This window comes from Mugil cephalus, chromosome 6 (assembly GCF_022458985.1).
Source record: "Mugil cephalus isolate CIBA_MC_2020 chromosome 6, CIBA_Mcephalus_1.1, whole genome shotgun sequence".
Classification (NCBI taxonomy): Eukaryota; Metazoa; Chordata; class Actinopteri; order Mugiliformes; family Mugilidae; genus Mugil; species Mugil cephalus.
The window spans coordinates 7,903,619-7,931,411 of record NC_061775.1 but is presented as its reverse complement, the minus strand read 5'-3'; the positions used below and the strand labels follow the sequence as shown (position 1 = coordinate 7,931,411).

The following is a 27,793-nucleotide window of genomic DNA, read 5'->3' as shown; positions in this document are numbered from 1 at the left end:
TGCCCGTCAACACTGCTTCTGCGTCAAAAACTCAGTGACCTGCCATAAAACAAATGCTGTTTTCAGTGTAATCCAATAGTGAAGATAGAGAGCTGTTCTTGGTCGTAATGTACCTTCAAGGCGTTCACTATTACCACACACACACAAATAATTATATACAGACAGGTGGTATTTAAAATCAAGTCGTACACAACGACACAAAGATGTACACACTGGGATGGATACTGCTGTTGTTAACCGTGATTTGTACTGTCTCTGTTAGGCGAGCTCCATTCAGGTCACTGGCTCTTGCAAGATTTTTTACAGGTTGTACAGAATTAATGGCCTGTGGACGAGGCGATGTGGACAATAGATACAGGATATGAGCCAAGAAGTGCACACAAAAAAGAAAAGAAAAAAAGCCCATTACTTTGCCCCGAGCTTCAATTATCTGATCTTAGCGTTCATTAAACAGCAACATAATAAAATGTCTGCAGTTAGGTGGTTGTCATTTTGCATCATTTTGGTGCACTTAAGACCTCACTCCTTGTTGCAGCCAGTGAGGGCGAGCTGGTCTCAATAACACATTCATAAAGCTGTTTCTCTCTGATCTACAGCATGACTCTCAGTCGCCCCAGAGATGAAACTGAAAACCAGATTTCTCTTTATAATCTCATTCACGAGCAGAGGGTCGTGAAGTGTCAGATCCATCTGTGATGTCGTCTTTCTGTGGATCAAGTGTATTCCTCACTACTTCCTGTAGGTACGCTGAGTTATTTCTTTTTTTATTATTATTAATTTAGCCACCATCCACGTGCGCCATCTGGTAAGTGGCCCGTGGCTGGCAAATATAGCAGTTTATTTTCACGTTATGGAGTTGGGAAGTTATTTCTACAGATAGAGAGAAAATCATATTCCACCAGCAGATCTCAGTCTTGCTTGACATTGATGTATTACTTCGGTGAAGAACATTCCCATTCAATTCACTAGTAACTGCGTTTAGATTGCACCACCTGCATGCTGCAAGAAAAATCTGAAATGTAAACAAACCAGAAAAATACAATTATCCAGGTTTGAAAAAGCCCCCGAAGGGGCTCATATGGGATAATTCTGTCTGGGACGATAACATGTTTGATGGCAGGAGAGCGGTGTAGACGGAGTTTGCATTGACAGTTTTTTTTATTTTTTTTATTTTCCATTTTGAGCTGCCCCCAAGGAGAACACTCACAACATCTAACTGTAACTACTATACATGAAAGAACACACTGTACATATGTGAATGTGTTAACAATGAGACACATAAGGTTTTGAATCCTGGTGCATGCGCCCCTTTCTCATACTCTATTTCTTGTGAATATTTCACAATCAAATCTCCAATAAAAACCAAACTTCCCCTAAAAATAAATAAATAAATAAAACACTTTGACGCTGATGAGTTACGATGGTAAAATATATCCCTCAATTGTTTTAGTAATATGAACTCACAGAGCACACATCCAAAATGCAAGTTTTTTCTTGAAGAGACAGTGAAAATACTCTTGACAGTACCTCGGTGAGTAAAACAAGTAACAAGCACGCACCATGTTGAAAGTAGGAGACGAGTAATTAATCGCTCTCTCAGGGCTTATTCTAGATGACAGCCTTTCAGTTGTCAGCACTTATAAATCCTCTTCCAGCTGCATCTGGAAAGTGGAAACACACTCAAAGAGAAACGCAGGAGCAGTAAATACGGTAAAGGTGACTGGATGGTTTCAGATGACTGACGTTCTCTCAAAGACGATCAAAGATCTAGTACTATGAACTTTTACACTTTTTCATTAACACTGTGTATTTTAAACATGTCTGTGGCCATATTCCACCAAAGTCTTTTCTTGATGTCTCAAAATCCATCTTTCCTTTCAGCCCAAATTGCCCTGGAAGTTATTTACATAATATTTGCATTATTCATGAGAACCTATTGTTTACCACCGCACCACCTACTATTATGCTACCTAAGGTGTAATGCAAATTTCCTTATGCTGAATCTGTAATGCAAGTAATTGCTGTAGCTGCATAGTCTAGAAGCCAGACCGAACTTCCTCGACCCACAACATTTTGTGAGGAGAAGTTGGTACGGACTTCGGGATATATGCAATGACGGACAGGGGAAGAAGTAGTATTTGCTGAAACACGCCACATAATGAAATCCCACTGGTGTGTTACCATAAGAATTGAGTCTGACTGCACCAGTGAGAGACAAAAGAGAGTAAATACTGTCTATGAATAGGAGATGATCATGAATGATAAATAGTCTTGTATTCATACGGCGCTTTTTCGAATCTCTTGTACGGTCGCACACTCATGCACCACTGCCTGGCTGGGAGCTACCGGGGGCGCCGTGCCTTGCTCGAGGACACTCCAACATGCAGCCGATCGAACCACTAATCCTCCGTTTTGTGGACAATCTGCTCTACCTACTGAGCCATAGCTGCCCCCGCTGAGAAGGGGAAGAGCCTTCTGTTGAACAGTTAAGACATCAGCAGTTTTATAACAAAGGAAAGACCTAATCAAGGCCATTTTTTCCACAGAATCACACTGTGTCAATTGTGTTTTCACAACACAACCCCGAACTTCCGACCATCATCATTCTCTGAATATTTTGTATTTTGTATGTGGAAAGGTTTTTGACAGCTCTGAGTCACCGAGAATACAAACGTCCTGATATAAAATAGCTTCCATCTCGGATAATACTGTGCACCTCCACCTGAGACACACTGCTAGTCACTGTTCAGCATCAGCTGGATCACACAAACTGGGAGTCTTCTTCTCAGTACCGGATTTTTTCTATTTTCTACTAAGTGAGGCAACCACAGAATAAGCTGTGTTACTTGAATTAACTTATATTGTGAATATTAACAATGAAATTCCAACATTTTTTTAATTAAATTTTTAATAGTATATTAGTAATAATAAAAATATTAATGTAATATTTAATGTGAGCATACATAAGACAACAGCAACTAGAACTACATTTTTAACGTACATTTATATGACAATACTAATAAATGCAACCATGGGAATATACCCATCAGCCACAACATTAACACCACCTTCCTAATATAATGTAGGTCTCCATTAAACCTCCAGAACAGTTGTGACTCATCAGAGAATGGACATGGATCTTCTGAGGGTGTCCTGTGGTGTCCTGCAAGTGGGGAAGTTTGGGTCCTACGGGCTGAGGGGAGGAACCTCTGTGGATCATCCCACAGATACTTGATTAGTTTGGCATCTAGTGAATTTGGAGACCAGTTCCTAAACTGTTTTCTGTATTTGCATCCTGCTGGGGATGGCTGCTGCTATTAAGGAGTGTCATTACTATGGGGTGGGGTGCCTGGTCTAATCTAGGTGGGTGGTACTTGTTTAAATGACATCCACATGAATAACAGGTCCAAAAGCAGAACAAACTGTCCAATGTTATTTACTTCACCTGCCAGTGGTCATAATGTTATGGCTGCGCAGTGTATGTATATAATGTACATGAATATTGTATAGAGATAATGGCACCACCAGCAGAGGGTACAACTAATCCATTGATAAAGAATGATGATCTGACTAAGGAGATGAAGTAAGGCGACTGTAAAGCTGACAGTAACAACCCCTGTATCTCCATTCCCCCGAGAATAGTTTTCTCCTGCTTTCACCTTTTGTAACTGAATACTGTGTAAATGAGGTATGCGATCAAAGATTAAACAGAAGAATAAACTCTCTGTTCTCCCTGGCGTGGGGTGAGAATAGCAAAATTCAGTTCAACAAACTGAGCCGTCGTAACAAATACAGATAAAAAGGCTTTACTGTGACATCTATTAGCTCTAAGAACACTGTGTTGTGTGCCTATCCGTCACTGGCGAGGAGCAAGTGCTTTCCTAGATACCACCACGCCTGATTAGAAAAGCTATGAGAGGTTGCAAATAATTTCACTTCTGATAGCTGTACACAGTCATTCAATTAACAGACAGGATTAGTCCTCTGGATTCTTATTGTTGCCTTCATGCCATTATTGCAAAAACTAAGCCTCACTGCAGCCGTAATGAGGTCAGTTGTGCTACTTGTGCAATACAGTGTAATTAAAAGGTCTGACCATATGTTCGTCAGGAAGACTCGAGATGGATGAATCTCTCACCCGCTTCTCCTGACGGATAACTCATTTGCTTTTGGATGCAGTAGTTAATTAGCCTGGACTGGGGACAGTGTCTCTGTTGGCCAGCCAGGACTTCACAGAACACCGCCTAACCTGAACGTAAATAATGCCGGGGTTGCTGCTAGTCGGCCGTACTGGAGATACGGGAGAAAGGTAGTCGCTTCATGAGGCTTTGTAATATTGTTTTATAGTGGCACAGCAGTGTTGGGACTTTCTTATTTAAAAGTAGAATCATTTCTTTTTTTATTGTAGAAGCAAGGTTGGATTTTTTCAGCCCTCTCTGTGTGTTTGGAGTCGTCTAAAATTAATCGTCGAGGCTGCACTGAAACCATTTGAGCGCATGATATGAATACCTGCTGCCTGCTCACTTGCACGTGGACCGGCCCTTTTTTTTTATTACGGCCTTTATGACGGACATCTCCCCAGCAGTTGCATAATACAGCGCTCTTTTCCAATTTAAAGTATGTTTCTATTGTTGTGAATACATTCCAATGAAAGCCCCACTAGCTTTAACATTAAAGGGCCTGACAGAAATCGAGAGAGAAAGAGGGAGGGAGGGATAGAGGGAGGGAGGGAGGGAGGGAGGGAGGGAGAGCTGGGAGGGGAGGACAGGAGGGAGCTGTTGAGTGCCTGCTGATGGGCTAACTCAATTTCAGGAAACACAATGGAGCCAGAGGCTGATTTCCAAAAGGCAAATTGTCATTCTGAGCAGCATGGCACCTGTCTGTTGAGTTCATACCCTGTGCGCTGGGTGTACTTGGGGGAGGAGGCCGGGACCAGAGGAGAGGACCGCATTATGTTGGGGCCCACAATGGAGGGAGAATTGAAAGTGAAACTGTTTGAAATGCAGTTGAAATGCATTGAAATGAAAATGGACCAGGCTCTTACGGCTGACTTTGGAATCCATTCAGGCAGCCATTCAATTGCTTTTGACCAGACGGAGCGGGCGGACAGGTGGGGATTGAGTGAATCGACCCAGACAATGATGCTGTTGCCTCGGCGACGGACCGAGAACCCCTGATCCCCGAGACTCCTGCCGCCAGTCCCTGTGCTCTCAACCCCAGCCACATACACCCATCCTCCTCCTCTATTATTTCTTCATCTTTCAGACTGGGGGGCGAACCATCAGTCGTGGGTCCTTCCACCTTCATGCACTGTCTGCACAGATTAAAGAGGAAGCCCGTCTGACAACATCTCAACACACACACACGCCGATGCACAGACTGCGTGGCGCAATCAAATGATTCATCCAACCCCATCAACCAGCACACATCTGCACATATGTATCCCCCGACTGCTCTGCTCTGCTCTGTAGCATGACAACTTTCTTGACACGCTCGGCGACGCAACCGCACATCTGTCGCCCGAAACACTTACCCTCTCGACTGAATAAGCACCTACAAGCCGCTCCGCCCACCCGCGCCTCCCACAGGACCCAGCGGGTCTTTTCTGTTGCTATCTGTCACACTCAGGGAAACACAACAAGCCGTAATGAGAATGACAGCTCCTAAATGAAGGTGCTATCCACTTTAATTGTTGCAGAAACAATTTGTGGGGTTTGAACTGGGTCGGCTCCGAATGTTTAGGTGCTCAAGCACAGCTGCCTGAGTGTTTTTCCAGCTCAAGCACCTGACTTCACTCTGTGGGAAGGGCGGGATCATTTTCTCTCCGGTTAAGTCTTTTTGTGTAACCATCATTCCCTCATGTGTCTCTGGCACTATTATTTAGTTAGTAGGAGATGAGATGAGATGAGATTGCCCCTCACAATAAAGGACATGTACGATAAACACATGATTCGCTAAATCTATTCAGCAATCAAGTGAAACGCCAGATTTAAAAGACGATTTAAATCTGGATTAGGACCTGGACAAAACATTAGGTATTTGTTTAGTGTTAGCTTAACAGAAATGAAGTATTACAAGCAACTGCCAGAAAAAAAAAAAAATAGTCAAGTGAAAAACCATTCCTATGTTTCCACTGAAATCATTGTGATGAGAGATTCAAACTGTTCATGGATGCTAAGCTGGCATGGTGTCATACCGGTTGTAACGTTCGTCAAACGCACAAAACATTCGAAACCAGGCAGAAACGTGCACCTTTTCTCGTGGAGCTGTGGAGCAGCGGCAAGGGAAGCAGCCTTGTGATCGAAGGTCATCTCCATCTATGTCCACGGCTGAGGTACATGAACCCACAAATCGCTCCCCAGGCGCTTCACAAAAGAGGCAGCAGCTGACTGCTCCGAGTGCTCAGACTACTGTGTGAACGAATGGATGCGGGAAAATAATTTCCCATGAGGGGTCAACGCGGAACAAATAATCATTAAAATAATCAGTTAGATACAAAGTGTTTAAACGACATCTATCAGAACTGGAGGATCGAATCTGCCACAAATATGATAACAGTAGAGGTTTTTCTCCAACTTCATTCACAAGATTTCATTCATAAAAGGAAGATTGGCTCGACGTGTTTTTACACATTCGCACATTATCACTATATCACAATCTTTAGAGCCCCGGGAAACTTAGCTCATATCAGCTCGTGGAGATGTGTGCAGAAATTATGTGTCTACTCCAGGAGTTTACATGGTTATTAAGCACTAGAACGCATTATCAAAAGTTGACTTCGCTCCTCTGAATCTGAATGAGAACTCCTGCCAAACGGACCAGTCTGTTCTGGCTGAGGCGCTTTACACGAGACACTCGCTACTATTCTGGTTATTGGAGGAATACCAGTGTTCATGTAAGCACAGCATCTGAAACCACTGAGACAATTACAGCGTGATCAGTTCCTTTCAGCTTACATGTGATGAACTACAACAGCTGCAGAACATCAGCGGGCACAACGGCGTGTGGGTCTTTGACTCAACAACATTCATTTGTTTGTTCCCAGTGGCAAATGTTCTCTTTTTTCTAACATACAACTGAACCTAGAGCATCTGAGTTTGTTGACGGTGGGTGTAATAATCTTCACTTGAATGATTGTACAATATTAGTTTTGGATTGTGACAGTATAACAACTCCAGCAAACCAGTGCCGACTGTCCCTGTCATGAAGTGAGCTACTGCTGTATATGTACTGCAGCTAGGGTTTTCAGCAGCTGAAAACAGCATTCACCTTTTTATTGTGATGTTGTGACTTTGACTCAGTTCCTCTCTTTTTAATCATTCGTAGCCTTTTCCTTCCTGTGAGCTCATCTTCACCTTCTGTTCTATCATCGGCGGTAATGTTTTCAGTAAAAAATGTTCATGCGGAAATTGAATAATTGCACAAATGTGCGCCGGGCTGTTGCTAAGAAATTGTTTTACATTCTGAACAGGAACTGATTCAGCCTCCCATGCTGGTAAATTTGGTAACGGCGTCAGATGTAACAGGTAAATAAAGCTAAAGCTTTATAAAGCTAAGATATGCGCTTACAAGTTTCCTGCTTCGCCTCACAGCAAGTATTTAGGAAATCAAATACCGCTGACACGTGTCAACCTCCAAAACAACGACTGACTAATGGTGCACAGTGATCTCTGTGCGCCACTCGCCTCTTCTTACCTTGAGAGAGGAGGAGGGAGGGGGAGGAGGAGGAGGGTCTGTGAAGTGGCGCTCTGATGCCCGGCCGCTCATGTTCACAAGGTGTGTTGCTGTGAGTAAAGCGAGACAAAGAGATTAAGAGGATGGGAGGTTGGGTCTCGCATTCAGCCGCTGGAATACAGAGCGCGAGGATTAGTTCCCCTCCTTGTCTAGACAACTAAAGCTGAAGAGAGGTGAAAACAGCCACTTCAAAGAAAATAAAACCAGCGCTATTGTTACAGTCTCAGTGTCATCGCTGTGAAGCTTGGTGTGTAATTTTGAACTCTTTCTAAAAAAAAAAAACACAACGGCTTTTTCAAGGCGGCCAATTCCTCTCCCATTGTCCTGTTCCTGAGTTAGGTTCCCTGAACCGTTACATCCCCTGCTATTCCCCGGGACAAATCCCCACAACCTCACCATGAAATGATACGCCTCGGCTTCCCTTCACACTGTGGTACCCTACGAGGCCTGCCCGTGCGCCGGTTGTTACTGCAGGCCCGCTTCCTTCCTCGGGCATCACAGGCCAGGTTGTGGCGGTGACAGGAATGCCCTTTGGGCCTCCGACCGCATCACGAGCACGCAGGGATCCTGGGCGGTGATGCGTGAAGCGGGAGAAAAGGCACACTTCATAAATCCTGGCCATCACATCAATAAGCAGAGTTGGTAGGCCTGGGGGGGAACAAAAGCAGCACTGCGCTCAGATATACATTCCAGCTGACATACACCTGCATTACAGCCTACTGTCTCAAGGCAGCGCTAACGTTGTGCTGCTGTAAATTGCATTAGTAAACAACCTCTGAATTATTTGGATGAACGTCTGAAATTCGTGATCTGTATATGGTCAGGCCAGGTCAACACCTCAAGCTGTTTGTCATTTTTTTTTTTTTTTTTTTTTTTTTAGTTGTTCCTAAACTGTTTTGCCATCAGGGAGTGCGGGTGCCTGGTCTGGTCTAGGTGGGTGCTACATGTCTAAGTGACATCCACACAAATGCCAGGTTCAAAAGTCTCCCGTTTTAATGTTGTGGCTGATCTGTGTATTCTCCCTAAAAGCGAGTAGTCCATCCTCTTGGACGCACAGATTCCATTATGCTCCATCACGCGTCCTCTCTCAGTAATTTAAAGCTTGAAGAATATTCTCTGACTTGCTAATTCGTTGGGTACACCAGTGAAAACGAATGTATGTTAATGTAACAGTCCCGCTGCTTATGTTGAAACAGCAACGGAAAGGAGGGTTTTGGAGGATACAGCTTGTGGTGCCATTAAAAAACTAAATAAAAAAAATATGTGGGTTCAACATAATTTGATAGTTGTACGAACCGCAGCCTCCAAAATGGAAACAGTCAACAACCGAAACAAATGTTAACCTCAGTGAGGCTAACATTTAGTGCAAGACTGTGAAATGATTTTTTATTTTTATTTTTAACGATGTGCCTAATAAACTGGCAAGCGAACACACACAAAAGACAGAGGAGAGACAGGGGCTCACGGAGCGCTCCCACAAACACGTATACAGACGGTGAATGGGATCTGACGTCTCCCCTCACTGTGCGTGAATAAATCACTCGTGATTGTGCTTTGTAATGAAGGCAGCAGAGCATATTGTGCGAATGCTCTGCTTTTTAATGACTTAATTAGAGAACCTCGCTCAAACTGGAGCAGAAAATTTCCACGTGGTGATGAGCGAGGGGCTCTGCCAGGAAACGGAACTGTGACTCAAGATCCTGTTAATTGCTGCAGCAGTCGACAGATGTGCCTCACGTTTCTGCCCATTTCCCGCTTTATTAAAATTAGTTGGACCCCAAAGAATGCCAAATGTTGTCCTCCTAAACTCAATGATTTATGAGCGCTAAGCGGTATCGTGTCATTCTAATTTCCGACACACTCTGCTCGGTTTACAAAAGATGCCATCTATGGCTTTAGGCAGCTGAGCTTCTTTAATCGTTAACTACAGCTATCTCCAGCTACTGATTTATCCCAAAGAAAGACAAATGGATTCTCTGGAAGTTCCAGATTTATTTAGCCTCAATGTACACAACTAGTCTGGCTACTATTTTTGCAAAAACTGAAATCCCCATCTCCTCTTGAGTGTCTGAACTTTCCGGGCGGAAAGTCAAGGAGTCAGTTTGTCATCTGGTCCGAAAGAGGAGCGCGCAGAGCACTGCAGCGCTGCCCCAGCCCCGACGCTGTGTCCCTCGGCTGACACCGGCACAAGCATTAATCACCCGACTCATTAAGACAATCTGCCCAAGTGCCCACAGCTCATAAAGTCTGGAACAGGCTATAGTGACTGTTTTACCTTGTGAAGCGTCGGCTTATTTGCCTCAGTGCAGTCAGCCTACCCACCGAGCCGTTTCAGGTGACACTGAACTGTGACTTCTGATACCCAACAACTTTATTCATAATTTACGTTTGTTCAAACAAATCCTTCATCATCGAGTCAAATCTTCTGCCATTTTTCAGCAGTGACAGCAAGCAGGAGACAGATGGGATTTTCTTCAGGAAACTGTGATCAACTAGGATTCCTGCCTTGTGGTTACCAGCCTCCATCAACCAGTAAAGTTCCAGTTTACTTCCCTGTCTGTTCAGATTTGTGCATGAGGTGAAGATTTAAATAAATATGTGAGTCCATGTTGATGTTTCTTGACAAAATTCCCTCCAGCCGCTGCTTAAATACTGACCCAAGATAGAATAAATTCGTCTTTGGGTCCAAGTGGACATTTATTGTAAATTTAATTTGACTTAAGGGTCACAACATGTTTTCAGTCACACTGACCTTTGAGCTTAAAACGCAGAATTCTACTCAGTTGATCCTTTAGTCCAAGTAAACATTGGCACCAAACCTGAAGAAATTCCCTGAAGCCGTTCCAGGGATATCGATTGCACTTGTAAGAAAGACGTACATTCATACGGACCCAACAAACCAAATGCAACACAGTGAATTCCTGCTGCCACAGAGGCATAATAAAAGAAAATCTTATTTTCCAAATACAGCAGTGAACGAGAAATTGGACTGAAACTGCAAACAAGGGAAATACAGCAATGAAATTGATTTCTTTGACACTGATGCTCCTTTTTTTTTTTTTTTAACAAAAACAACTATTGTGATGAATAAAAATGAGCAGTTTATCTGAGAGTGATCCCGATTCCGTTGCCAAACCTAGAGGACTGCAGCAAATAAACTGCAGACCGTGTTGCTCGACTGTTTTTCATGTCAGTCAGTTAGAAAAAAAAAAAAAACATAAGTCTGCTTTGTCACCCAGGCACAGTGGGTGCACTTTTCACTGAAACCATATTTAATGGTCACACTGAGGTTTTGGAAAGAACAAAGGAACAGCCTGGTGTGCACCAGCTATGAAAGGGGACAGCTACAGGTGGGAAGACATTAATCACGCCAGCAAATCATTACTTTTAAGTGAGCAATCACCAACAGCAGTGATTGGTGAGGATTCAGACTTTTACATACTTGAATCTGATAGCGTTGCAGGTTACGTAAGTTACCATGGTGATACACGGAGTGAAAAGTGAGGCACTGCAGCGAGACCACAAAGCCAGCCAGGGCTAAGCCCAAAGTTAGCTTGCTAACCACTAATCCTGCCTCGTGGGACATAACCCAGAAACAGAGGTGACAAAAGCTCAGAGAGCAACAGCAACCGCTGCGGCGAGAGAGCAACAAAGATGGCTGAGGGAGGGAACGCGAGGATTTAAGCCGTATCACTGACAAGAGGTGAAGATAATCCCCTAACAAGCACAGCGACCAACAAAGGCCAGAAATGATTCAACAGAAACGAGAAAAAATAATTAAATAAATGACCAAAAGAGGTTAGAAGGCAGATGCTCACAATAGACTCATTTCCACAACAAAACTAATCACAGAATATTTTTAGAAAGAAGTTACCAAAATAGTTAATACAACGAGAAGAAAAGTTTGCTGCAGCAGCAGCCCACACACACTCCGGAGGGAACGGCTTAACATTTTAGCAAATGTTCACTTCGTTTTTATGCTGACAGTTGGATGAGGATAAAGGATTGAAGAGGCAGCTTGGTTCTGTGGCGATGATGTTTAAAGGTGCGCCTACCAGTACCTCTTAAGCCCACAAAGCAATTTTCCCGTTCGTTTAGTCCATGCAGTATCAGGAGTCTTAAAACGGACAAGTTGTGGTTTTATGCGAGTTGTGCACTGAGCAGACCGACTTCGCGGAGTCCCCGCTGGTTGCCTGGCAACCCCACAGTCTGTTCCCGTAAAGGACACGGGCCGAGCTCATGTGGGCTCTTAGGACGACTGGCCCGCTCGCAGCCCACCTTGGCGTTATGAGCGGCCCGCGTGGGCGCCATCCTGGGGGTCTTTGAGCCAGCTCATCAGTCGGCCATGTGAGGTGGGCAAACACAATGGCTCCAGGCCAGAAAGTTTGTTTTGACATCAAAATATATGAGCACCTGGCAAATTAATTGTCGAGGCAGCACTTTTGGTGAACAGGATATATGTCACAGACATAATATATGGGATGGTAAAATATAACTGACGCTTTAAATCACAATTTATACTCAATCTCAAATAGGATCAGAAGCTGAAGTGCAAACTAGAGTCGTAAATGCAAGGCTCACAAAGCAGCGAAGTGCGAGCGAGCGTGATGCTGATTGTGGGAAAGGTAAAGGATGAGGGGTTTATGGGGGGGATGTCCTAACCTTAATACAGTCACTCTCCCCAGCCCCCTGCACAATTTCCATGGAGGCTGGGTTTCATCAGGTTTTGTATTTCAGACCTATTGATTATCTGCAGTGAGGGGGCACCGTGACAAAACCTCAGCAGGAGTTCTCCATCTGCAATGAGCACACACAAACCGCTCTTCATAGCTTTGTGAGAGCCTTCTGTTGATATAAGGCATTCCCTAGCCCCTTGCCATAGCCTGAACCACCTCAAATAAAGGCCTAACCCGTGGCCATCCTAACCACGATCTAAAACCACGTTTTAAGTCGCAACATGTGACCTTCAAAAATTTGCGAGGAACAAAATGACCCAACATCAGTATTCCACGAATAATCAAATTAATAACAACAAGACCACACATGCACACGCTTCTTTCCCCGTGTTATTGGTTCTCAGGTCATAAAACGGAGATGGGGATATGTTTGCTAATAAAAGCACCTGATATCGGCCCTTTTATGGGAGTATCCAACCTGCTGAGGATGGATCGACAGCAACATACGTAACTTCTTTCTCCGTTGTGTGTTTCATTTGATGGTTTCAATCGGTTAGATCGATCCCACCTTACTGGCTGTGGTCCAACCTTCCTGGTCGATTCTCATCTCTGACCTTTTAGTCTCACGTGGACAGACAACAGCGAGGCTTGCATGGACAAACAACACAACAAACGTGGAGAGCAGCAGAACGAGTCGGATTGAGTTTAATGTTTTTTTTTTTCCTCTAAATTATTAATAATGAGCCTTCGGAAGGTCGGATGAAGATGAACAGACTTTACCTGCTGCTGTAGAAAGTGACAACGCCTCCACTGTATACTTTGGCGGAGCGCGACTTCCATCTAGAGGCAGGAAGGAAAATAACACTGCCGAGGATGAACGCCAGTGTCGTAAAAACAACACCGCGTGGCCGCAACACTTGACGGCAAATTGCAATTTTTAAATTTAGACATGGCATCTTCGTTGATTTGTAGCGAAACACTGAGCAGGTAAAGAACAGTGTCACGTTAAATTAATGACATATCTTGGAGGTTACGCTGTTATATTTCCACATTTCCTCATTAGTCTACGATTCGTAAATGTTCTGCCTTAATTCAGCCTCTTGTAAGATAGGGGAAGAACTGTAAACTAACATCTGGGGATTTTATGTCACCATCTCTAGAGTGAGCTCAGTGCTCAACAGGGACGTGAAGCAGTATGGAAAGAAGTACATGTTTGACTGCAATGAAGAGACATGTTGGAACTCAGACCAGGTAAAATATAGCAACGCCCCGATTCCATAATTACAGCGTACAGTACATAGTCTGGGACACAGTGTGTGTGGTATACAGTCACTTTCCAAAACAGGAGAATTAAATGTCCCTTCATGACAGCGTCGGTGTTTAATTTATGCTAAAACAACAAAAGAAAACAGGTAATTAAACTGTATAATAATTTTGGAGGATGTGGCTGTGGTGCTGTTAAACTGTATTAACTGCATTAAAGTGATTCTGTTATTTAGCTTAATCCACTGACTAACATGTTATGAAACTACAGAAATGTGTCAGTACAACATACAATATGCTCCATAGTACTCGAATCAACAGCTCTCTGTTATTTCAAACACATACAATAACCATGAAGATTTAGTGCAGGACTGTTTCATTATTATTACAATCCATCCATTTTCACTAGTGTACCTGTTGAACTGGCAAGTGTAAATAAACTTGAGTGGCTGCACAAGAAATCAATATACTGAAACTTTACTATTCTGTATAACAAGATGTGATACAGTGATCAAATTGGGACTTGGGGGAAAAATCTTGAATGAATGTCACCACAAGAGAAAGGTATTTTATTCACAGTTTTGATAGTTATGTTTCAGAATCAAAATTAGAGAGTTTTCATTAACAATTAACCACCATAATGTATGTATAAAGAGTCAGGTAATTGTTCCTATAATTCTTATGTTGACTAGAATAAAGATAAGGATTCTCATACTTACTTGAATGTAAACTGTATGCATCACAGTGAGTCATCATTAGCGTCATATGTTTGACAGGGTGAATGTCAGTGGCTGTCCTTGGAGTTCCCTACGTCTGTCAGAGTATCGGAGTTAAAGGTCCAGTTCCAAGGGGGCTTCTCAGCAAAGACATGCAGGCTAGAAGGTAAAACTGGGAGGTTATAGCAAAGTTTCTTCATTTCACTCACTACCTCCTCATTTTCGAGTGCCCCCTTGCGGAAATGTATATTGTAAATGATTTTCCACTTGTGCTGTCTGCAGGTTGCCCTAAAGATGGAGACTTCACAGTGCTCAGCCACTTTTACCCAGAGGACAACAACTCTCTTCAGATATCCTTTATTCTCGTTCTGAAAATTTTGCACGAACAAATGGTGCTGTAGTCGAGGAGTGATTTTTGGAAATAATAAACCTTATTTTCTGCAGCACACAATTATTTAACAGCAACTGTAAAGTCTTGATTTAGCTGCATTAATGCAAATATTCTAGCTGAATAGAACTAACACATGTTAGGTAAATATGTTACTACACAGCGTTCTGCTGCACAGTAACTTTTATTTCTTTTAATCTTTTTCTTAAATCGTTTTTATTCTTTACCTATTTAATTTAGTTCTTAGGCACTAATTTCACTGCTGCTGTAACTAATAAACGCTGAATCTTTTCATACCATCCTCAATATGAAACTAAATGCAATACTGTTGTAATACATCATAGTGAGCCTGCTAGGGATATGACAGCCGCTCAAACTGTACCTGTCAATCAAGGCACAGTGTTCCTCTTGTTGCTGTTCTTGATGGCTCCTAATAAGTATCTGACAATATTTTCCTGAACCCCAGACATGCTTATCTTGTTCTTAACTCCACACCCACAGCTTTCCCATACAGGAGGCCCCTGCAGTGGACAAAGTAAAAATAATGTTTGAGAATAGTGCTGACTTTTTTGGGAGAATTATTGTTTATTCCTTGGATCTCTTGGGGGAAAAAGCCTCATGACCCTTTTTTCAATCCTCTCATGAGAGAGGAAATGACCCTTGAGTGAAGTACATACAGGATGCAGGATGGTGTGGTGGCACTTGGGAAACATGTCATCTACACTGCCACCTCAGGAACTGATGTGAATGTGGCCTTTTTTGGTATGAATGTTATGGCAGCGTTGCTCTTTCTTACCCGGACATAGGAACGCTTTGTATGCGAGTTACAATAGCAGATGTGATGGATTCGCTGTGATCATATCAGAGCCTTTGTTATCAGCTTTCTATATGTTATGTTGTGCCTTCAAGTTAAACCCCCATTCCAGTATAAAAATACATCTTTATTAAAACCTGTTTACTGCCAAACAAAATAGTTCTGCTGCACAAGTGTCACATTCTAATCCTTATTTGTACAACATATTGCATACAGAGTGATGCACACAAATGGAATAAACCAGTTATGAACTGACAAATGCAGTGTACTGTGTCAATGTCTCTACCAATGTTCTGTTGAAATAACTTTCAGTCGTGAGAGGCGTCTTCATCATCTCAGCATCAGTAACATCAGACTGTCCTAGTGTCGTGTTGGTGGCTTGTAGAGTTTCAGGATATGGTCCTCCAACACTTTCTGAACTACGAAACAAAAGACATATTCATTTCACAAAAACTGTTTTTACAGTAGCCTCTTACAGAAGGAGAATGCACACGTGAGTGAAGAGATCGTAGCCTAATACATACTTTTTTTGTGTCCGAGGGCAACAGCTAAGGCCATTGGACTGTACCCAGAGTCAGACTCGATGGTCATATCGGCTCCTTTGGCTGAAAGAGATCACAGCGATGGGAATGAATAAGAAACTCAAACTATGTGCTTCAATTTATGGTGACTTAGAGAAATGAATTGTACCTAGAAGTGCCTCAACACATTTGACGTGGTTCCCTCGTACAGCGTAAAGAAGCGGTGTTCCACCGTTCTGAGAATAAAAGTGGCATTAAAAACAACACAAAAATCACACTGTAGTTGCATTGTATTAATAGATTCATGATGACGAGGTGTAACTGTACCCAGTCGTAAGTGTCAATATCCACTCCGTGTCCGAGTAGAGACTCAACAATGTCCACATAACCACCAGAGCTGGCCAGTGTCAGGGCGCTCTCTCTCTCCCTGGCAACAGTTTTGGGGTCCGCGCCCTGGAATATAAATTCCATGGACATCAGTAAGGCGGTGCATGTTGTCATAATGCTGAGTAATGTCTCATTTGTTTACCTTTTCCAAGAGAAAGTCCACCATTGCTTTCTCTCCAAACGCTGCTGCCCACATGAGAGGCGTAAAGCCTCGTTCATCCTGTCTGCTGAGCAGTGAGCTGTCTGCAGGGTAAACCAGGTCAGAGTCCAGCGTTATGAATTTACACAAACTCTTTTTAAAAATACATACTGTTATGTGATGTTGGGTTTGGCTCTGGAATAAAATACGTACACAGTGCATGGGTTGGAGGATATAAGTATTACACATCATGACTCGTATCAAGATCCTGCATTTTGCCTGACTCCATGTTTATTTTTCTTCCTCTCTGACTGTCGTCCTAGTCTTCTCAATGTCCATACTCTGACTGTTGGTACTTTTTTCTTATTCCTGAGGCTCACAATTTTTGTAAGTTGTTTATTTAACCCATGGATGGGAAATTTCCCTGTCACAGTACCGCGGAATTAGACAAGAATATGTTTTTGATACGGAAAAATGATTAATGAGCAAAAAAAAAACAAAAAAAAACACATTATATTACCATTATACCTCTTAATATCTCACCTTTACTCAGGTGTGCAGCCACCTGTGAAACCTCGCCTTGAGCTGCCAGTTGATGTATAGAAAGAGCTGTGGAGGTTAAAACAAAAATAATTACCACTATACAATAAACATGTTAGTCTTAACTATAGAGCATCTGAGCCAGTTCTTACAGTCTAATGTTGCGGGTCGTACTGTAACCTCATTCCCACGCTGCTTGTTGGTCAGAGTGGTGGCGTGCATGAACAAATCATCTGCATCCACCTCCAAATTCTCTGCAAACAACCCAATCAGATGAAAAACAGTCGTTTCAGTGCATGGACGATGTTGAGTGTTAAACAAATCAAAATGATGTCGTAAAAATCTGATCACACGGAAACCAATAACATGTAAAGAAAGTGACCACATATGGAACAGTACCATTGGACCTCTCAACACTTGAATCGGAAGGACATGTATTAGCGTCGCTTGGCTGCATATGTTGGCCGTCTGCAACCTCATCCTCACCTCTGGCCTCCATCACTGCATCAAAATAGGATGTGAACAAGTAAATAACACAGAAGGGAAAGTTTAAGAAAAAACACGTTTGAGCAAATTATCCACTCACCACATCCAGGCTCTCGGTGTAAATTTCGCTAACTTCCTTATGGGAAAACTGAAAGTAAATAATTTCAGATCACACATTGGATCTTGCCGGGCTTCGAAGTGTGCCGAGGGACCATTATTCATTGATGAGGGGGTTAGCTGGTTAATGGAGCGGTTATTTTAACAAAAGAAATAAAAACACATGTAAATCAGTCCGTGAAACGTTCCCTTACAACGGTGGACATTCTTTGAAGGAAGAACCCTGTGTGTTTCGCAGCCGACATTTCCGTCCGGAACATTAATGTGTGACACACGACAACAATAATACGGAAGTAATAGGAATCAGGTGACTTATTCTCATACAGCTGTGTTGTGTATTTAATTTGTGACAACTGAAACAGCCTACATTATGGAGGACCAAGAGATGCAACTCAAAGTTAGACGAGGTAAATGTTAGCACAATATTTTAGCGTACGACCTACCTCATGTTAGCTCGCAGCGCTGCAGCTAAGGTAGCTGTTAGCTCAGCCTCAACCTACCCAGCCACTGTTGATTGGCAAATGGGTGTGTTAATGTGTGAGCGGCTGGGTGTTTCCGTCCGTTATTGTCTAATATGCATGTATATCTCTCTCTATTTCTCGAATCTGCAGTGAGTGACAAATTCACGGAGAGTATGTACGTCCTGGCTAACGAGCCGTCCGTGGCTCTCTACAGACTGCAGGAGCACGTCAGAAGGTCGCTGCCTGAACTGGTGCAACACAAGGTTATTATCAGGCGTCTAATCGCTGGAGATTAAGACCTTTAATGGAACACATATTAGACAATTAAAATAAATCCACTTCAAAATACGACCCACTTGGTGCAACTCCGACAACCTATTACAAGAAACACACAATGAATGTATTCAACCAAAGAAGATGACTATAACAGACCCACTTTTCCAACATCAATCCGACTTTGTCCATCTTTTCAGCCACGTCTTTAAACACCTTGTTGTTTTGGTCCCGCCGGGAGACTCATCTTGTCACCAGATGTTTACCCCACTCTCATACAAAGAGAATGCCTTTTTCCAAAAGGGAAACAATCACGTCATACGTTTACTGTACACGTTTTCCTAAAATAGTGGTCATTTGATTTTAAGTGTGAACAAGGTTAACCACACCACTTAAGCTGTTGACCTGCTTCTTATTTTATTCGTAGGATAACACCACCAGACAACATCTGCTTAAGTGTGTGATACAGTGAATAAATAAATACATTTTCTTGCACAGACTGATATGCAGAGCTGGGAGGAACAAAGTCAAGGTGCTATTTATACTGTGGAGTATGCATGCAGGTGAGATGATTCATACTGAAAGTCCTTCATCTGCCTGCCTGCTGACGCGCTTTTTAACAAGCATTGATCTGCTGGTCTTTTTGCAGTGCGGTGAAGAGCATGACGAACAGCAGCTTGTATTTCAAAAACATTGACGGCCTCCTCCGTCAAGCCATCAGCATGAAGGAGCAGATTAGTACCTCTCAAGGACGCAGGTAGGAGGCAGCAGTGAATACGCTGACTGAGTTGGTCGAAGGGTAGCGGTGGGAAGTATGACAATGTCGCAGATCACACATACATCAGCCGCAGTTCATGTTCTTTTGTTTTAGTTTCTTAAACATTCACATTAATGGAATTAAGTGTCAATTCATCAAAAAGGACCATTGTTCTCTGAAGGTCTTTGCCCCCTCAATTGTCAACTGTGAAACTAATAATGCATATTTTTTACCAAATACAATTTCTACAAAGTTATTTTATCTGTCAAGTTTATTTAAGGTATGTAATCAGCATTTTGCGATATCCTTGATGCAATATCTATATTTTCAGTGACCTGTAGGAGGGACAGCATAATTAGGAGGCTCTTATACAAATTTATCTCGTGAAATCGAATATAGTCATTGACATGAGTATTGCTAATACTTTAAAAGAGAAAGAATTAAAATATATTTCTTTTTGGCCACAGAAGTGATCAAAGATCCACTCCACAGTCCTTGTGCTTTCATATTTTCAATTACTTTTTGTGTGTTTTTATATATAAATATATATATACACACACACACACATGCACGTTCTTTCTTGGCACCTTATCATACCTCCATTGTTTCTGTCTGTTCAATGTAATCCTCAATTTATAGTTAATTTAGTAGTAACTTGTGTTTTAGTTTTCCTTTCATTTTATGTCATTTTACTCTCCCAGTAACTGCAAAATGAAACTTCAGGCCTTTTTCTTTTGTAGTTAATGGGAGCTTCATGTTTTCTGTTTTCCACTGTCACCTGCATGCAGCTTACACGATGTGACTCCCTCTCCCAGCCCCCCTGTCTCTGCTCCACACCCCCCACCCACTTCCTCATGATCTCTAGACAGAGATGTCCAAGGTTAGTAGTTCCTTCAGACATGATCAGAATCATTTCACATGAGAGAAATGTGCATTTAAATGAGTTTTTAGGATGACAGGCCTTTGTGAACAGCGTTTTAATATCCAATATAAATGTTTCAAACACTGAAAATCTTCAACTGAATTATATTTTCCAGAATAGAGCTATTTAAGGTTTATGTGAACAACACATAACAAAATACAGCTGCACACTGTGCACACATATTTGGCAAAGAAAGCCACTATATACAGCAGATTAAGTATTTCCATTATTGTAATGAAAGCTATAATTTGCCAGTTTGGTACTTAGGTGGCACTGGTTTCTACAGTGAGATTTAAACCACATTCATTCATACAAAACACTACAAATTATACAATGTATTTTCCACCACTTAAAAAATACTTAAAAATCTGAAGTTGATAAAGTGAAAACTTGGGTATGTTTTTCAGTCTCAGCCCGGTGTTGTTGCATCAGTCAGGATAAACGATGGATAGTGTTGAGTGGAAAACATCTGCACTGAGATTTAATTTGCTGTCATCCAGATCCAGTATTTTAATGTCATCGGTCTTCAACCAGAAGCTCGGGGTTGATTCATATCACACGAGAGTGGAGTCTTTCGCAGAAATCCCTGACTTGCGCGCGAGGACGCTCCTCATCTCGTTGTTGACCCCATTCCAGGGTTTAACCTGAGCCTGCAGTAAACCAGATTCAGTAGACAGGGTCCTGTGCATTCGAGGACAGCTGCCACCACTGCTGTAACCGTCTTTATCACTGGACTGGCCTGGCAAACCTCCAGTTGGGGAGTGCTGCTGCTGCTGATACTGTTCACGCTGTCTCGGGTTGCTGCATAGAGGGTAGGTGATTGGATGCTGGACGTGAGACTGGCTGCGATGAATCCGCGGTTTGTCCACACCGATCTTGAGCTCGCAGGGCCGAGAGACTGGCGCGCTGCTGCTCCTGTGGTCGTTCTGATAGAGGGTGTCAAAGTTGTCTCCGCGGTAGTGCTTGGACTTGTGCGACGCTTTGACCAGAGAGTGTATCACAGCCAACAGCAGGATCAGAATCCCAGAGGCGAGCACGCAAGCGCTGGCAATACCTGTTTCTATCTCAAATATTAGGAGCATGAAGATGGACATAGCTGCAAACAAAGAGAAGAAAAAGACAGAAAAATAGAGGTTTTATTGACACAGAAACACTTTTCTCAGCAACAAGTAGACAATGTTTATTTATGGCCAAATAACAGCTGTGGTGTGTTTGTCTGCAGGAAAAGGACCGTAGACTCCGGGATGGTGAAGGAGGGGGGAGAAAAGCACAGCTCTGGGATGTGACGCGACTTCCCGAGTTGGCGGCTGGCCTCTACAGTCTCTCGCTCTGCTACCTATTGATTGCGGCTGAAGAGGGGTCATAAGGGCGACACCTCCTCATCACAATAGAGTGACCGCCTCCAATGACCCCCCCATCACTAGTATAAGCCACTCAGTGGAACAGCGCACAGCAGCTCTGCCAGGTTCAGCATTAAAAACACTTAAGTCATGGCTGCTCAAAGAATGCATTGTTCTCGTGGACTCGCTGGACGGATCAGAGAGAGAGAGCTGCAGTGTTGTTTTGCCTCTGCTGTTGAAAATCCACTGCAATGCCAATGTTTTTTAGCATGGTTTTCTAGCTGTTATGAGTTTGTTGTTTAAAGTTAATATCTAAAAACTAAGTAGAATGTCTGATCAGGCAGCATATATATACACACATAATTCAGACTCTTAAAAAGTGATGTTGCCTTTTTTTTTTTTTTTTGTTAGCCTTACCTGCCAAGTAGACGGAAACCCCCAGGCAGAAAAGTCCAATAGCCACATGTCGTACAGCTCTGCTGTCCAACAGAAACCAGTCTGCTCTGTTGGAAGAAACCTCATATTATTAATATCATGCCTGAGATGTCCTTGAACATCACTGCCACTTTTCATGAGCACATAAATGAAGACAGTTGTATATTTGTCTTAAGTTTCTTTTCATTCTTTTTTTACTTGCAGTTAAACCATCATTTGTTTTCCTCCAGATGTTTTTTTTTTTATATAACATTAATTCTTGGGTATGATTAAACGCTAAAGATATTTTGTGACACTCATTATTATTCACATTTTCTTGAAACGTCCCGTCTTTCAGCGGGGAGGTCCTGGGGTATGCTGCTGGGTTTGTATAGCCGACGTGGGAAAGGGCCAGCTAGAGGCTGTGTGCTGGATGCATAATGAGAGGAAGGCCATTGTTTCGATGGGGGAGTCGAGGGGTGGGGGTAGACCAACAACACTGCAGCGCCTTTGCACTCTGACACATAAGGAAGACTCTTTCATGCTTCTCAAACTGTCTCCTTTATCAAAACCTACGAGTTAAATTCAATATTCAGCAAAAGGCTGTGGTTTGCAGAGGAACAATTAAAGAAGATTGTGGGGGCACGAGGACATGGTCAACAGATTAAATGTTTTTTTTCCGTTTATAGCAGCAGTGTTATTCACTGAATGTGTCACTAGAAGAAAACGGAACCCACACAGAATGTAGGACAGGGCCTTGTAACACTTACTTAAGATGTTCCTTTAAAGGCACTGATCAAATTCAAGGCTTTTTATTTGGGGCCCTATTTTGGGGTGAAGGTTTGTTTTTGCAGTTTTCTTACACCCATGTAGGAAAAGACAATACATTGGAAAGCAGTACAACAGGAATTTGAATTGGAGCTGGCCAATTCACTGTTGACATCCTGCCAACAAAATTAAATGAAAGTTTCCTTAAATTGTCAAGGTGGTTTTACTTTCCTGTTTATGTATTGCACTGAAAGAATACAAGTAATATAAGTAAGATTTATTTTTTTATAAATAGTAGCTACTATATCCATAACAATTGCAGAATAACAGAAAAGTGGAGTTTAGCACCGTTAATGTCCCTTTAAAGGCTAACATTTGTTAGCATTAGGAACTACATGCTAAGCTAATGTTCAGGTTAGACTGTAGCAGAAAAATGTATTACCGTGATAAAGTTTAGTAAGCTTAGAGTTTATTACTGAAGAATATAAGATAATGTTAGAGAATGAAGTATTTTATATTTTAAATCTTTAAAGGTCCTTTAACAGACACCTTGTTTTTCTGGTATATTAAGACGATTTGTAAGTTTAAATTGTATAGATTTTTTGCTAAATAGTAGCCACTATGTCTATAACTAGCTATTGCAGAGTAGTCAAAAATACAAAAGTGGAGTTTAGTACCATTTAAAGTACTTTTAAAGGCTAATATTTGCTAGCATTACCAAGTACATGCTAAGCTAATAGCAGAACAGGTAAGGCTGTACCAGAAAAAATATCACCGTATTAAAAATGAGAACGTTTGGGATTTATTACTGGAGAATATAACATTAAAGCTAGAAAATAAACTTTTTTTATAGTAGTTTAAATTTTAAATCATCTTTTATCTGTCATCTTTTAACAGAATTGGTGACTTTGTGGTGTATTAAGGTTACTTTTTAACTAATGCGGTGAAAGGTGCGTCACCACTATTTTCTTTCATCGACGTCGAGTGGCCGACAGAGCATCTGCAGGTGTTAAAATTATAACAGGTGGCAGAAGAGGCCAGTTACCTCTCAGTGTCCTGCTCCCCTCTGCAGACCTCGGTGGAAAAGTAGCTGTGGAGGAGGCACACCACCACAGAGCTCATGTTGAGGGTGAGGGACAGGGCGGAGAGCACCGTGGACACCGGCGGCAGGACGGCCCAGACGTGAGCGGGCAGGAGCGCGGAGATGGACGGGGGAGACTCCTTCACCGCAGTCTGGTGGGACTGCAGCTGGAAAATCAAAATCACCGACAGGACGGACATGATGGCCGACAAGATCCCCAGTAAAGACAGAACAATCAGAGACCGCTGGCTGTACTTGAGCGTCATGTTTTTTTTGCCCAAATTTCCCTCGGTGGGGGTTATCAGTTTAAAATAAATAAATAAGCTCCCCCGGCGATCTAAAGTCCTGGCATTTCACTGTGGTTTCGGGATGAATGGTTTCTTCCTCGGTGTGGATGTTAGCTGTGGCGGAGCGGCGCGCTGCTCCGTCCGAGCATGTGATGGACTTTAAATCCCCAGATTAAAAAGTTCCCAACAACAATGGACTTTTTCTCTGGGATGCTCGGAAACAATGCCTGGACGTGCCGGTGGGAGAGGCAGAGCTCAGTGATTAAACACAAAGCGCGTTCAGCAAATGCTTCATCCCGTTATTAGCTAATGATAGTTGCACTGATAGTTTTAAGCATGTAACATGTTCCCAGAACTATATGAAAACCTCTAACATATTAAAAATACGACATTTAAACTATAGACAGCGCATGTGTGGCATGATAAAAGACCCGTGTCTTCTTTTAGATTAGCCTACTTCAGGCAGGCTTCTATAAAGGCATTAAAGGATTACTGTAGCTCTTCTTAAGAGTAGTCCTCTATATTTTATGTTGTTTTAACATAGGAGTGGATCACATTAATAAAAACAAAACATGTCCAAAATTGTTTAAAACAGTTCCTGTGCAAAATAAAAATATTCCAGGTGGAATAGTAATTTGCAGCAGTGCAGCTACTAAAGCAAACATTTATTTTTTTCGCAGTCCAGATGCTCTCTTGATCTATTAACTTACTAACACATTTTTCTTCTTCCAAAGCTCCCATCTCTACCTTGACTTTTATCTGCACACGCGATAACGCTTTGAATTAAGTTACGAGTCCATCAACTGCTCAAATTAATATTAAACAGTCACACTTTGTACACACTCCTTGACCACAAGCACCTTGACATACTTTGAGATCGTGACTTGTGCTGCAGAGGCCTTGTTGTTCTGTTAGAGGTTGGGGGGTTGGTGGGGAGGTAAAGGTGTAACCCTTATTCTGTTGAGATGTAGATAAGAATGTAGCTATTAAGGTACACAATGTGAACAATTGCTCTCACACATGTACACTGACCAGGGAGGCTATTTCTGAATTCGACAGCCTCACCACATGCTCTAAAAGGGTCGTGGCTGATCTTGTCGAAAGCAGAAGTGAGAAGTTTCAGGAAAATGAAAAAAAAAAAAAATGGACTTGATACGGAAAGTTCTCAAAGGCACCTTTGTGTCTCTGCAGCTTCTACTTCATGGCTCTTGCCTTATTAGTTTGTCGGTGGTAAAATGTGTGTCTGAATGCGGTTGTGATTCCGCCTTCAGTCTCCGCACGAAGCCCTCGCGGAGTTTAGAAAAAACATACAAAGAATACGAGCACAAACGCCCTGCGGAGATATAAATTCCCTTTTGCTGCAGGTGATTAGCTTGCTGTATTTACAGATGGGAATTTGTGCTGTTCTTCAACAGTTCAATGGGGCCCACGCACATGAATCCTGGAGGTGAAGGCTGTGGCTGCCTGTAGGGATGTTGCTAACTATTGCATCAGATGCACAGTTTGAGATACCTCTTGGGATCTAAAGGTGTGTGTTTGTTTGTGCGTGTACACCTCTCTGTGTCTGTGTCAGTGACTGTGAGAGAGAAATAGAGTTGTTGTTATTCAGCATTGCACAGATGATCTGTGCTAATAAATAAATCGGCATATTATTTTTAGGAGTACATTGTGTCACATTGCAAAAATAGTCAACAATTCAGCTCACGCAGTGATTCAGTTAAACCTCTAAATAAATCTATAAAGGGACAGCTGGTCATATTTCCATGTGCACATTTTTATTTTGCCTCTGACTGTTTTTACTATCTCACTTTTTATTCTTTTGTGTCTTGCATTCTATTTGTTTCCTGTGCCTAGTTTACATCAGTGATACTGATGATTAGATGAGAAGCATAATTATAACATCTGATTGGACTAAGCAGCAATTAGTGCATATGTAGCTCATTGTAATAACACAAACAAATTATTCATTTTGATAATATTTTCAGTGTCACAGTAAATTATATAAACCAATCAGCAACAACATTACCACCTTCCTAATACTGTGTAGGTCTCACTTATTCTTATAAAACACTTGTGACTCATCAGAGAATGGACATGTGTCTTCTGAGGGTGTCCTCTGGTGTCTGGCAACAGAATGTTGTTAGTGGGGTGGGGGGGTCTTCGGGTCCTATGGGCTGAGGGGAGGGGCCTGGATCATGCCTCAGATATTTCATCAGTTTGGGATCTAATGAATTTGGAGGTCAGGTCATGTGTTTTTTTTTGTTTGTTTGTTTGTTTTTTGTTTTGTTTTTTGAGTTGTTCCTAATCAGTTTTTGTGTGCGTCTGCGTGAGGCTGCATCCTGCTGGGGACGGCTGCTGCCATCATTGCTATGGGGTGGGGGGGTGCCTGGTCCAGTTTAGGTGGGTGGTACATGTCTAGTCTAAGTAACATCCACATGAATGCCAGGTCCAGAGGTTTAGTAGCACTGAACTGTCACAAGACGATCATCCGGAGAAGTGAATAACTTCTCCTGTCAGTGGTTTTAATGTTGTGGCTAATCGGTGTATTTTATTTATTCATTTTTTTTAAGTTATCAGAGAATCAGTGATTGAACTCTGCTTGCTTTGTTGACAGGGATTTCATTCTAACTTTTTAGGGCATATTATTACATCAAATACACATAGGTGGCTAAAGTTACAGTAATAGTTTCAAATCAGTTAGGTGTCATACTTAGGTGTTACTATGATCTCATCTTTCAACTACGATATGTAGAGAGAGAGCGTTCATAATGTTCGATTACTATGCAGTCAACTGCTAAATTGTGACTCGGTGGAGTGAATGCCTGGAAATACACAATGAAGCTTCTTGTGGTATTGATATGCAGAAAAACTAAAATAACTTAGAGCTTCCTCTCAGACAGGCTCTGCATGCTTTTAGAAATGAGACCACTCTTCACTTTAATTAAGTTGCATTCAACGTCATAAACGCTTTTAGGAAATAATCTTATTTATTATTATATTATGTATTTTATTTATGCATTCTGAGATCTAATCCCGTAATTTATATGCAGTTTTTAGATGATAAAAAAAAAAGGTTTCAAATCAGTGCAAAATAAGATTAAATCATGATTCGAAGAACCGGTGGAACGACATCACCTTCGGTCATAAAATTGTAATCTGGCTGTTTTTCTCTCACAATGGAACTGTGAAACATAGCATGCATGCACTCACTAAACTGTTCATTAGGTATGCCAGGAAAAACAAATGCATTCTAATATAACAGTGCGGCATAAAGTCTTAGCTTCATATCGAGGTCTATTTATGTTAAACAGTGTCGAAAAGGTGATAATTCACCTGTAGGATCGTTTTGGAGGATGTAGTTTGTGGTGGAATGAATTAAACACTAGTGTTTCTGATAAAATAAGGATAAAAAATAAAATAGGGTTGTCAAACATGTGTCATTATAACACAATACAGTTCACTAGTGCTATGAACCACAACTTCCAAAATGTATCAGTTGAATCTACATCTCTCACTTATTTGAAACAAATGCTGCTTCATTAAAATTTAGTGCAGAATTGTTTTATTAGATTGCATTCATTTTCACAAATGAACCAGTGAGTCCTGCATTTATACACATTCTGAGATCTTTAATTTAGTGCAGCTCTCTTGAATCCTGAACAAACAATTTAATTTTCATCATGGTGCACCTTAAAAAGAAAGATATGAC

The 27,793-nt window shown here is 41.9% G+C and overlaps 4 protein-coding genes and 1 long non-coding RNA gene across 9 annotated transcripts; 2 read left to right on the top strand and 3 right to left on the bottom strand.

The window, feature by feature from the left end:
* Window positions 1–7,693: 7,693 nt before the first annotated feature.
* LOC125009857 lies at window positions 7,694–11,977 on the bottom strand. Its single transcript, XR_007112990.1, has 3 exons — window positions 11,796–11,977; window positions 8,131–8,382; window positions 7,694–7,784 (listed from the first exon to the last, which is right to left on the bottom strand). It is a non-coding gene; the product is annotated as an uncharacterized LOC125009857 (long non-coding RNA).
* Window positions 11,978–13,247: 1,270 nt separating this feature from the next.
* On the top strand, window positions 13,248–15,850 carry LOC125009311 (nuclear receptor 2C2-associated protein). Its single transcript, XM_047587151.1, has 5 exons — window positions 13,248–13,397; window positions 13,571–13,661; window positions 14,450–14,555; window positions 14,672–14,739; window positions 15,277–15,850. The coding sequence occupies exons 1-5, from the start codon at window positions 13,360–13,362 to the stop codon at window positions 15,397–15,399; spliced, it is 426 nt and encodes a 141-aa protein (XP_047443107.1). The 5' UTR covers window positions 13,248–13,359; the 3' UTR covers window positions 15,400–15,850.
* Window positions 15,698–18,367, bottom strand: rfxank (regulatory factor X-associated ankyrin-containing protein). 2 transcript variants are annotated; one of them, XM_047587150.1, is made up of 10 exons: window positions 18,225–18,367; window positions 17,765–17,812; window positions 17,578–17,679; window positions 17,331–17,432; window positions 17,182–17,247; window positions 16,642–16,742; window positions 16,440–16,565; window positions 16,282–16,348; window positions 16,116–16,196; window positions 15,698–16,010 (listed from the first exon to the last, which is right to left on the bottom strand). In XM_047587150.1, the coding sequence occupies exons 3-10, from the start codon at window positions 17,675–17,677 to the stop codon at window positions 15,952–15,954; spliced, it is 702 nt and encodes a 233-aa protein (XP_047443106.1). In that variant the 5' UTR covers window positions 17,678–17,679; window positions 17,765–17,812; window positions 18,225–18,367; the 3' UTR covers window positions 15,698–15,951. The 2 variants fall into 2 exon arrangements, with proteins under 2 accessions (XP_047443106.1, XP_047443105.1); XM_047587149.1 differs by lacking the exon at window positions 18,225–18,367 and having other exon boundaries at window positions 17,765–17,912.
* borcs8 (BLOC-1 related complex subunit 8) lies at window positions 18,010–22,268 on the top strand. Of its 4 annotated transcripts, none has more exons than XM_047587152.1 (6): window positions 18,010–18,188; window positions 18,393–18,505; window positions 19,014–19,078; window positions 19,165–19,272; window positions 20,061–20,152; window positions 21,417–22,268. In XM_047587152.1, exons 1-5 carry the CDS (start codon window positions 18,152–18,154, stop codon window positions 20,128–20,130), a joined length of 393 nt encoding a protein of 130 aa, XP_047443108.1. In that variant the 5' UTR covers window positions 18,010–18,151; the 3' UTR covers window positions 20,131–20,152; window positions 21,417–22,268. The 4 variants fall into 4 exon arrangements, with proteins under 4 accessions (XP_047443108.1, XP_047443110.1, XP_047443111.1 ...); XM_047587155.1 differs by having other exon boundaries at window positions 18,041–18,188; window positions 20,088–20,152; XM_047587153.1 differs by lacking the exon at window positions 21,417–22,268 and adding an exon at window positions 20,695–20,821 and having other exon boundaries at window positions 18,041–18,188.
* On the bottom strand, window positions 20,749–24,488 carry tmem221 (transmembrane protein 221). The gene is made up of 3 exons (XM_047587148.1): window positions 23,762–24,488; window positions 21,952–22,037; window positions 20,749–21,290 (listed from the first exon to the last, which is right to left on the bottom strand). The coding sequence occupies exons 1-3, from the start codon at window positions 24,061–24,063 to the stop codon at window positions 20,749–20,751; spliced, it is 930 nt and encodes a 309-aa protein (XP_047443104.1). The 5' UTR covers window positions 24,064–24,488.
* Between the last annotated feature and the right edge of the window lie 3,305 nt (window positions 24,489–27,793).

Bases quoted from the DNA above. Each gene is read 5' to 3' on its own strand.
- tmem221 (XM_047587148.1), bottom strand. From the start codon at position 24,063: ATGACGCTCAAGTACAGCCAGCGGTCTCTGATTGTTCTGTCTTTACTG. The intron at 22,038-23,761 runs GTAACTGGCCTC...TTCTTCCAACAG, and splicing joins GGGGAGCAGGACACTGAGAG to AGCAGACTGGTTTCTGTTGG. The intron at 21,291-21,951 runs GTAAGGCTAACA...CTTTGTTTGCAG, and splicing joins GGTTTCCGTCTACTTGGCAG to CTATGTCCATCTTCATGCTC.
- borcs8 (XM_047587152.1), top strand. From the start codon at position 18,152: ATGGAGGACCAAGAGATGCAACTCAAAGTTAGACGAG. The intron at 18,189-18,392 runs GTAAATGTTAGC...TCGAATCTGCAG, and splicing joins GCAACTCAAAGTTAGACGAG to TGAGTGACAAATTCACGGAG. The intron at 19,273-20,060 runs GTAGGAGGCAGC...ACCTGCATGCAG, and splicing joins AGTACCTCTCAAGGACGCAG to CTTACACGATGTGACTCCCT.
- rfxank (XM_047587150.1), bottom strand. From the start codon at position 17,677: ATGGAGGCCAGAGGTGAGGATGAGGTTGCAGACGGCCAACATATGCAG. The intron at 17,248-17,330 runs GTAAGAACTGGC...TAACCTCCACAG, and splicing joins ACGACCCGCAACATTAGACT to CTCTTTCTATACATCAACTG. The intron at 16,566-16,641 runs GTAAACAAATGA...TTTATATTCCAG, and splicing joins TGGACTTTCTCTTGGAAAAG to GGCGCGGACCCCAAAACTGT.
- LOC125009311 (XM_047587151.1), top strand. From the start codon at position 13,360: ATGGCATCTTCGTTGATTTGTAGCGAAACACTGAGCAG. The intron at 13,398-13,570 runs GTAAAGAACAGT...CACCATCTCTAG, and splicing joins TGTAGCGAAACACTGAGCAG to AGTGAGCTCAGTGCTCAACA. The intron at 14,740-15,276 runs ATATCCTTTATT...CTCCACACCCAC, and splicing joins AGGACAACAACTCTCTTCAG to AGCTTTCCCATACAGGAGGC.